This window comes from Pongo abelii, chromosome 14 (genome assembly GCF_028885655.2).
Source record: "Pongo abelii isolate AG06213 chromosome 14, NHGRI_mPonAbe1-v2.0_pri, whole genome shotgun sequence".
NCBI lineage: Eukaryota > Metazoa > Chordata > Mammalia > Primates > Hominidae > Pongo > Pongo abelii.
Genome location: NC_071999.2, coordinates 101,186,523 through 101,197,557, shown reverse-complemented (window position 1 = coordinate 101,197,557; position 11,035 = coordinate 101,186,523). Strand labels below are relative to the sequence as shown.

General features: G+C 40.2%; 1 protein-coding gene across 4 annotated transcripts in view; it reads left to right on the top strand.

Annotated features, from left to right (window-relative positions):
• ABCC4 (ATP binding cassette subfamily C member 4 (PEL blood group)) overlaps positions 1–11,035 on the top strand; it is a 287,310-nt gene that overhangs the window by 258,084 nt on the left and 18,191 nt on the right. For 3 of the 4 annotated variants that reach the window (XM_054529547.2, XM_024230992.3, XM_063715003.1), the window contains 2 exons: positions 4,084–4,256; positions 4,743–4,848. The exons of the other annotated variant lie outside the window; for it this stretch is intronic. In XM_054529547.2, coding sequence (XP_054385522.1) covers positions 4,084–4,256; positions 4,743–4,848 — 279 coding nt within the window. The remainder of the gene's footprint in view (positions 1–4,083; positions 4,257–4,742; positions 4,849–11,035) is intronic. 4 annotated transcript variants of the gene reach the window in all.

Genomic DNA, 11,035 nt, shown 5'->3' with positions numbered 1-11,035 from the left:
TTACTGTTTATCACATTTCAGTCTCTGGCATCAGAGACTTCCTTTATGAAAAGTCAGAAAGTTCAAAAAAACATGGAAGCAGAATCTGACATCCACGTGAGTCCCCTTGAGGCTTTGAAAACATTTATGATGATAGAAATGGTCTGTCTTAGAAAGTTCAGTTCATTATTTTCACTTTTCCTGTAGCTTCCTATTTTTTCTAAGCTTCAAAATAATCTGATATACTGTGTTTGAAATGTATGGTTTCAAATAGTATGATTTGATTTTGTTTTCCTGAAATTACAACCTTTATTAAATGTAGAAAACATTAAGTTTTCTGTATTTTAAAGTATAATGTTATGATATCTTGGAACCAATTAATTTTATAAGGACTATGTTTCTTTTACAATGACATTTAGTAAGGAAATTGTATGTAAATTCTGTTTCTTTGTGGATTTATTTTGTAATTTATAAGAATAGACATGTCACAAAATGAGGTATCCTTGTGACTTTATACATTTGACAGATATGTGTGGGGAGGTTTTTACATAGGCATTGTAGGCTCTGGAGCTATAGCAGTCATCAAGAGAGAGAAAGTTCCTATCCTCTTAGGGCACAAATTCTTGTATGGAAGATAGAAAATAAGAAAATGCATATGTAATATATATAATATTAGGTACTGGTAAATGCAATGAAGAAAACTACAGCAGTGCATGAAAAGAACTAGCTGACTGCATTATTAAAAATAGGCGGCTGGGCGTGGTGGCTCACGCCTGTAATCCCAGCACTTTGGGAGGCCGAGGCGGGTGGATCACGAGGTCAGGAGATCGAGACCATCCTGGCCAATATGGTGAAACCCCATCTCTACTAAAAATACAAAAAAAAATTAGCCAGGTGTGGTGGTATGCACCGGTAGTCCCAGCTACTCGGGAGGCTGAGGCAGGAGAATCGTTTGAACCTGGGAGGCAGAATTGCAGTGAGCTGAGATTGCACCACTGCACTCCAACCTGGGTGACAGAGCAAGAATCCACCTCAAAAAAAAAAAAAAAAAAAAAAAAAAAAGAATAGGCAGTATTTCATTGTCCAGGAAGGAGCAAAATAAACAAAGAAAAAAGAATAGATACTATCTATTGATCTCTTATTTGGTACCAAGCACTATTGTAAATGCTACACATACTGACTCATTTTATACTCCAACAATTTTAGGAGATAAGCATCTTCATAATAATCTTAGTATGGTCTTATTTACAAGTTAATTCGGAAGCTAAGATAGAGAAAGTTCAGGAACTTGCCGAGTTGGCAGAGCCAGGCAGGACTCATACCCATGCTGTGTGTCTTCAAGGCTCCATTTTTTATTTTAAAATGTCCAAATCACAGAACAGTCAAATGAATAGTATTATGAACATACACATACCCTTCTCCAAGATTCACCATTTGTTAATACAGTGTTTTGCTACATTTGCTTCCTCTCTTATAGCCCTTGAAAGTAAGTTGCAGACATTTCCATGAGGTTGCAGTTCATCCTTAAATATGTATATGTACCTCCTAAGAACAAGAACGTTCAATTACATGACATAATACAGTTATTTACCTCACTGAAGAAATTGAAGAGTAATGTAATACCATTGTCTAATATATTTTCAATTTCCCCAGTTATCACTCTTAGTCACTGTGTTCCACTGCCTCCGTTATCTTTTTCTCAGTGCTAATACTTAACCATAACTTGAGTGTATGATAACACTACAGAAGGCCTTCACATTCATATCATTTTTTTTTTAATTGAGACAGAGTCTTAATCTGTCGCTCAGGCTAGAGTGCAGTGGCGCGATCTGGGCTCATTGCAACCTCCGCCTCCCCAGTTCAAGCGATTCTCCTGCCTCAGCCTCCTAATGGGATTATAAGTGCCCGCCACCATGCCCAGCTAAATTTTTTTGTATTATTAGTAGAGATGGGATTTCACCATGTTGGCCAGGCTGGTCTCGAGCTCCTGACCTCAGGTGATGTGCCTGCCCCAACCTCCCAAAGTGCCAGGATTACAGGCATGAGCCACTGTACTCGGCCACACATTCTTGTCATTCTCATAACCATCCCTGATTCAATCATGATGACAGAGTCTCAGAAGACACTGTTATCTGGGAAATGTGTTCGTTGTTCTTCACCTCACAACCCTATTCTTCATCAAGTCATTGTGGATAACCTCAAGGAGGGTCAAAACCCAGAAGAATGATGGGATGGCACCTCAGTCAAGGGCAAGTGTGAGATTATTTCTTCAAATCTGGCTGCCAGTCTTAGAAAAGACCTTTTTGCCCTTACCAGTATTATCAAAATCAACTCAGAAGGAAAAGCTAATAAAAACTTTGCCAACATCTACTTGTTTCAGTTCCATCACATGGGGTATAGGTCTCTGAGTATGTTTCATAAAAAGATTACTCAGTAAGTCCTCTTCCTTGTAATGGAGAGGGCTTGACTAAGCTGACATATTCCATCCTATAATTTTCAGGGTAACATTTTGCACCACGAGCCAAATCTTACACTTCAGATTTTAATTTCCTACTTTGCATGCTAATGCCAAATATCAATACCATATTTAATCTTAACTCAAAATTCCTGTTTCTTGGAGTTGGACTTCCATCATGAGTGCAACTCAAGATCACATTCATAGAAGTGTGCTTCCATGTTTAAGGTACATGACAATGTTGCCCGTTTACTTTGGCTTTTTGTTGTTGGGCATTGTAGTTCTGTACACCTGCTTATTGGCCATCACTCATCTATCTGCTTGCTGATCTCTTAATTGGAGGTGTATTGACTCTTGGTTCCTCTACAGCTCTCACATGTCACCTGAGTTTGGCTCTTGTTCTATAAAATTTCTCCAAAACAAACAACAGTGAACTGAACCACCCCCCAATGTAGTATCAGATCATCTTATAGCTACAATTTTATAAAGATACATTAATATCAACATCATCTATCCCCTTCGTCTGGGGCAAGATGTTATATTGTGTCCTGTTTTTTGTGAGTTTTCATTCACTGTAAAACATTTATTAGACTAGAAAATGCACTGACCTGCTTTAGCCATAGGGGCTTAAACTTGGGAAAGGACCAGCCCAAGAATAAGCTCCTGATTTCCTAACAAATGAGGCATAGTTTCCCATTGTTTGCATTTGTATTTTTTTTAACTTTTCCAGTTGATTAAAAAACCTTCCAAAATGGTAAAGTGCCTATAAGATGGTATCTTTGGAGGACCGTACTTCCTGCAGTAATTTTCTTTTTAAATTTTCCCTTGAGTTATACTCACTCCTCTCCAAAATGTACTTTGGGAAACTTGACTCAACCAGAAAGATCCTTTCACCTTTTCTTCAGACTCTATATTGGGAGCATGAGCTTCATTTTTTGAGAAACTTCCTTCCCTCCCTGGAAGAGGGGTTCTTGGTGGCTGTCATGTTGGTTGTTGGTAAGGGAGTTCAGGTGTTGGGGGACACTGATAAGATTTTTTTCCACCAACTCTATCGAGGTCTAATTTACATAGCAGAAAATCCTCCCCTTAGAAGTGATTCAGTGATTTTGGTAAATTTATAGAGTTGTGCAGTCATTGCAGGAATCCAGTTTTAAAACATCTCTGTTACCCCAAGAAATTTCCTTGTGTCCATTTACAGTTAAACCTCCAGCCCCTTGGCAGCCATCACTCTTTTTGTCTCTCTCAATTTCTGTAATCTTTTAACCAAAAATTAAGAAGGGATTCTTTTTATCTTTCTGTATTTCACCTACAGAATAATTTTGTTGATCATACTGTGTTTTTTTTAATGAAATTGGCCCAGGCAGTATTAACACATGACTCTGCATGAACAGACTGTGCTCGCTGATGGTGATAAAGGAGCGTCTTGGGTTCCATTGTTTGTTCTCTTAAGTCAGAATATTTCTGTTTTGTGTTGACTCTACCATCTTTCTCATTGAACATTAACTAGAGGTAACTCTCAGCCTCATGTATGTGCCCACTTAAGTTATATCTCTCGAGAGAAGGGACTTGAAGGTTCTAATGTCTATGAGGTTTGACTACTTCCATAGCAGCTTGAATGAGAGCAGTCATTCTTCTTTGTACATCTACAGGTACAACTTAAAGAAACCATTGAAGATCTTCCTGGTAAAATGGATACTGAATTAGCAGAATCAGGATCCAATTTTAGTGTTGGACAAAGACAACTGGTGTGCCTTGCCAGGGCAATTCTCAGGAAAAATCAGATATTGATTATTGATGAAGCGACGGCAAATGTGGATCCAAGGTATAAAGCTGAGGTCCATGTAACCTTGAGTCCACATTTTAAGTGTGTAAATGGGAAACATGGAATGATTCTGAGAAATATTTCTAAGTGCTCTGTTTGCCCCAGAGATAACATTTTAACATGGATAACATTCATTCTGAAAAAAAACAGAAGAAGAAACCCAAACGTGTTTTCCAGTGTCAGTGACATTATTCAGTATCCCAGGAGAGCTAGATTCCTAAAATCCACTCCCAATAATCAGCTTTAAGCAATTTGGAGGGAAGATATTTTTCATTGTTTTATGAAAATTAGTAAATTACTACGTAGATTTTTATACTTGTTTTTAAAGAACAAGATTGTCCTAAAACATTTTAACATGATTTTTAAAATATTGAATATATATGATCTTTTTTTAAAAAAAAATCCCGGTTGTGTAGTAGAGCTTTTTAAGTCTTACGTCTACTTTTCGCATCTTTATGGAATTAAACTTAACTTCTTTGATTGCAGAACTGATGAGTTAATACAAAAAAAAATCCGGGAGAAATTTGCCCACTGCACCGTGCTCACCATTGCACACAGATTGAACACCATTATTGACAGCGACAAGATAATGGTGAGTCCTTCACCTGCGGAATTCCAGTTGCTCCCAATTATGTTCACTTTTTCAGTTTATTCCTTCCTTGTAAAACTTGATAGAAACCCCTAGTAAGTTAATTTGCTGTTAATTTTGGCTCTCATTCCCAGCAGTAATTCATATGCTTAACTACACCCTCAGTGCTACTAACAATATATCCAGATGTATCTCTTTGCCTATAATCATATGCGAAAATCATATGTTAAAAGTTTAGCATGAAAATATTCCAAATCTAAGATTCAGCTTGTGATGCTGACTGTCATACTACAGAGTAGTATCCAATAGAAGATCACAGTCATCATCACTGTCACAGTTGTTTCAGCATGCTTGATCCCCTTAATGAAAGATTTAGGTTTTTATATACTGCAAGGGGCTTGTTGGGTAAGATTGCAGAACTTCTATGCTGTTGGGACGTTCACAAGATATGCGTCACAGGGGAAGAGATGAGAAGATCCATCACAAATTATTTTCAGAGAGGGCCTAGCCAGAAAAACAAATGATTCCAACAGAAAGGATTTAACATAGGAAATTTGTTACATAAGAATTGGAGGGCTTAGAAAATGAAGGGAAACGGTGATAATTTTAGGAAGCAAGACCAGGCATGGTGGCTCACGCCTGTAATCTCAGCACTTTAGGAGGCCGAGGCAGGCAGATTACTTGAGGTCAGGAGTTCGAGACCAGCCTGGCCAACATGGTGAAACCCTGTCTCTACTAATAATACAAAGATTACCTGGACGTGGTGGCAGGTGCCTGTAGTCTAAATGTATCATATAGACTTCTGGTTGGGATTTGCTGTTACAGCATTGATGATAGCTACTCCTTTTATTATCTAATGCTTGGAAGTGCTGTCAACTTAGAAGGTCTGATTAGTTAGAGAGACAGCAAGCAAGGACAGAAGTTGGCAGACAAGTCAGTTGGTCACTCCTAAATCTGATCAGTCAGCTTCTGACCACATAAATGTCTAGTTCACAAGCATCCCCTTGATCTGTCAGCGCTGTTACCATTATTGAAATGTGCCCATTAGTTTATTGCTTTATATACCAGTCCCTCTAGGTAGATTTTGAGAACCTTAATTTTTTTCTTTCTTGAGTAATGTCTTTATCTAAACTCTGAACATGGTTCTACAAAGCAATTTACAGTTGGCCCCTCCCTACCTTTCTAGCCTTTCCTCACTCTGTTCTCTCTTTCCTTTGTAGTAAAAGCCACAGTCCTTTAGTTATTGTCTTTCAGTTCATCAAACGCAGCATTCACTGTTGCGGTCATGCCCTCTCTACACCATGCACAATGGTGGCTTAGACTATGGTGTGAGCAGTGAAGATGGTACAATGGATAGATTTGGAATAAATAGCAAAGTAAAGCAACTGGACTGTGACGGATTGAATGTGAGATTTGAGGGAAGACAGGGGTAGTCAGTCCTGGTTTCTCTGTTTGGGACCTGACTATCTGGATGAGTGAGGAAGACGTGGAAGAGGTAAATTTGGAGAAGGGAAAGGCGAGCGTTCCCTTGGAGGATGTAACTGTTGAGATGACCTTGCATTTCAGCATGGAACTTTCCTTCTCACTCCCAACTCCATTAGTGTCTCCATCTGTGGCAATCTCTCCAGTGATATTGGGAGATCTTCCATTTAGGGCTCCCTGGCCATGAGGTCATCAGTGACGTCACAGGAATTCCTACTAGGAGGTATAAATTTAAGTAAGGAGTCTTATTACAAGCTCTGAATTCTTTGTGGAACTATTTTCCAATTTTTCTTAACAGGCAATGGCAGGATTCAGCCTCAGGGAACCCAGGAGACATGCATTCTGTAGCTTGAGATTGGGAACTGGCCTTTATGTTCCCTCGACCCCTAGCTGAAAGCGTCTCCTATATTCTAGAGCTTCTGATCATCAGCCAGCTTTCAATTCGGGGGAACACCATAAATACCGTTCTTTCTCAGATCTTTGATTTTGGAGGTGTTTTGTTTTTTTTGTTTGTTTCTTTGTTTTTTCCCTTGCTTGCTTTAGAGATACAGTTCCAGAAAACACGTGTTCTGTTCTGTTATTCTGAAAGCTGTGAAAACATAGAGACAAGTGAATCAGCTGCAAAGCTCAGTGCTCCAAAGGGCAGGCTCAGGGAGTGGCTGGGGAAGTGACAGATGTTAATGAAGGACATAACCAACACTATAGTCATCATGCAGTCGTGTAATTGCAAGTGCTTAAGGTGTAATAATTACATTTTGTTGCATTGGTGAATACTTCTCCACAAAGACGGATGGATATGGTTTTGTTTACTGTAACTAAATCAAACAAAAGGCTTGTTGGGAAACAACTACGACCTAATTAATAGCTTTGTTTATGTGTTGACTCTCCAAAGGGATTTACCCAGTTTTGGTTCATTAAGCGCCATTAATGTGTTAAGCTTAGAATTTTATTTTATGAAGATGTTCTCTCAATTTTAACTTTATTAAACATGGTGTAGTCTTAATGACAGCTAATTTAATCTTCATTTGCTCAGTTGCCACAAAACAGTAGAGCAAGACAGACAAATTAGAAATCCTCTTTTTTCTAATACGCACCACTATCTCCACATTAAAGACAGCTTCCTCCCTGTAGTTTTTAGGATTAGCTGGTTACTTGTGACCTGTTTTCCTTTCAGCCAATAGCATAGCCTTTTTCCTTCAGTCCCTGCACACCCATCCTTACAACGCTCTGGATTCTCCCTGGTAGCATGAGTGAACGAGGAGTAAGCGAATCTGCAGTTAGAGAATTCTTCGAGAGTGAATTACAGAGAACCAAAACCAGGACTGAGAAATTCAGATTGTAGCTCTTTTCTTTGTAGGCAATCTTATGGGTATATAATGTATATCTTTCTTTCTAAACCCAGATCTCTTTTTAGTAGAGTTTCCTCAGAGAAAACAAACTAGAAATCGTTCTAACAGAACCAGCTGGAGAAACACAACTCAAAGCTAACTTGAGTTTTATTTAAATTCTATGTTTCGTCTTCATGGAACTTCTCTTTAAGAAACCGACAACGGCCACAATTAGAACATTTCAGAAGAGGAAAATTACTTCTTGAAAAATATGCTGAGACGTTTAATTAAAGTGTTCAGGGGGACAAAGAACTAATGTGAAGGTAGAAAGCACAAACTGGGGCTGGGCGCGGTGGCTCATGCCTGTAATCCTAGCACTTTGGGAGGCCGAAAAGGGCAGATCACCTGAGGTCAGAAGTTCGAGACCAGCCTGGCCAACATGGTGAAACCCCGTCTCTACTAAAAATACAGAAAAATTAGCCGGGCGTGGTGCCGTGTGCCTGTAATCCCAGCTACTCGGGAGACCGAGGCAGGAGACTCTCTTGAACCCGGGAGGCGGAGGTTGCAGTGAGCCGAGATCGCGCCACTGCACTCTAGCCCGGGCGACAGAGTGAGATCCATCTCAAAAAATAAAAAATGAACAAACTGGGAGAATAAATACACACAATTGCAGAGCTTTGGGAAAGTGGCTGAGTGGGTCACTGGGACCTACCCTTCATCTTCCCCAGGTGAGAAGAATCATTTACTTTTTCAAGACCTGAGGCAGGATTTTAAGTAATCTTTGCCACATGCTGTAGTATCTTGTCCCAGAGAAGAGTCACAGGCACCCATTTTACCAGTGAGGGAACCAATCTCCAACGTCAGATGACTCTCCGTACACCCCTTTCGTCATGGCAGCCCAGAAACGACCTCTGAAATGGAAACCCTCCCACCCTCACTCTGCCTGTTGCTAAGTGGGGTTTCTCTGTATTGCTTGCTGCCATAGTGAAAGCTGTTCCGAGCTTTTCTTTTCATATGGTCAGGCTTTATCCTTCACCCTGTCCTGCCCTTCCCCTGTTCCTGAGGTCACCCCACTATCAGCGATGGCATCCTGCCAATTAAATGGATTAAATTGTTTTGCATTGGTTCACTTAATTTTTATATCTAGGACAGCTACCTGGAATATCTGCAGATATGCAGGCCTGATAAACTCATCTTCATTGAGCTTATGTAACTAAGTAACTGACTAATGCATTCCAGTATAATGTGTTTTTCCTTGACCTTCTGGAGAGCAGCAAGTGATCTGAAGTTTGCATTGCTGGAGAGATCCTGGGGCCGCGGGACCAACATCAATGCATGGCTTAGTTTACAGTTTTACTTGGGTAGAGGAAAGGTGAGGACTGAGCAGGAGATTTCAGGACTGTTTTCATGTAGGTACAAAAGATATGAAGATACAAATTCAAGATTATACCCCTTTTTCTGTACAAAAAGAAAATTCAGAGTCACCTAATTTTGTTGTAAAAGATCTAGAATCTTTGGTCAAATCACTAAATACAGATTGAGTCCCCTAATCTGAAATCTGAAATGCTCCTAAATCTGAAACTTTTTGAGCTCTGATGTGAAGCTTGTAAGAGACACTCATTGGGGCATTTCAGATTTTGGATTTTCGGATTAAGTATGCTGCATCTGTAAGTATGTATAATGCAAACATTGCAAAATTCAAAAGTATCTGAAATCTGAAACCCTTCTGGTCCCAGGCATTTCCTAAGTATAGTCAACATGTATAAAGGCTAAGCGGTTAAAGTTCTATTCTTAGCATTTTTTTCCATGTGCATCCTAACTTGGCCCTTGTGGCATCTGATTGTTCCTTATTTTCTCTTTTCCAATATTTAATTTGTGAGTCAAGCCTCTGCCCTCATTCCTGCTGTGTCTCCTTTTTGCTTTTCTCTCTCTTGTCTATAGCCATCGACTTGAGGCAAGGGGTCCTCCAAGGCTATAGCCTGAATCCTGGCATCCCTATACCTCCTTCCTTATCTGTTTCCCAGGGCCAGCTAGACTCTTTCTCTGCTGGACCTCACTCTGTGGTCTTACCAGACTGCATCACTGGCCAGTCACCTAATTGTGCCCTGAATTTCCCTTCCTTTGTATTTAACTTTTAGCCACTGTGCATGGGGTGCCTGCTCACACATCATGTGCAATGCCAGGTCTTGGAGATGCAACAGTGAACAAGAGCAATCACACAACCCTGCCCTTGAGGAAGTGATAGGTGAGCTGTCAGACCTCTCAGCATCTGGAATGACCACTGTCCTCCCACCCCTCACCTCCACCACCATTTCTATGTGTCCAAGTCTGTCCATTCCTCAAGGCCCAGTTTGCTATTTTCTCCTCCCTGAAGCTCCTCCTCAGAAATTTTGGCCAGAGGTGACTTCTGCTGCTGCTAAACTCCCACTTGTTTTGCCTTTTTTCTGGCATTCTAGTCACTTGAGTGTTTTCTTCTGTCTTTTTTGTTTTTTTTGAGTGTAGGTTTCCTAAAAGCAGGGGCTGGGACTCACCCATCTCTGCCTCTTCCACAGCATCTAGCATGATGACATGAATGCAGTAAGTGTGCAATAAATGTGTACTGAATAATTTTTCATGAAGGTTCACGTCCATTTTCCTCCAGTGTGTTTTGGTGGAGTGTCACTTGCTCATTATTAACCCTGAAACTTTAATGAAGTTTGTTTTCTTGGGCCGTGTGTGGGGGCTCACGCCTGTAATCCCAGCACTTTGGGAAACCAAGGTGGGAGGATCGCTTTGAGCTCAGGAGTTTAAAACCAGCATGGGCAACATGGCGAAACCCCGTCTCTACAAAAAAAACAAAAATCAGCCAGGCTTTGGTGGCGTGCACCTGTAGTCCCAGCTACTCGGGAGGCTGAGGCTTGAGCCCAGGAGGTGGAGGTTGCAGTGAACTGAGATCGCACCACTGCACTCCAGTCTGGGTAACAGAGTGAGACTCTATTTCAACAACAACAACAAAAAATTTGTCTTCTTTTTCTGTGAGTATATGCCAGGCACACAGTAAATAATTTTGAGTCCTGGGTGTAATAGGACTCAAATTGTAGTGGAAAGTGAATAGGTGAATTTTTTATGCTTGCAGGCATATTTTTCTTAAAATATGCAGTTATTATCCAAATAAAAAGGTATCTTAGAAAATTAACTGTTTACAGTTCTCATTGCCCATATTTTACCTCTGAAAACAAAGAAACTGAAAGTAAATAATAATGTACCCCTGGGAACTCACATGAAGAGGAAAGAAGACAGGTTTACACCCGGGTTCAAATCCCAGCTCTGCCATCTCCCGATTTGTGCAGCCTAGGCTAAGTTGTTTAACTTACTTGCACTTTCATCTTTATCTCTGGCTG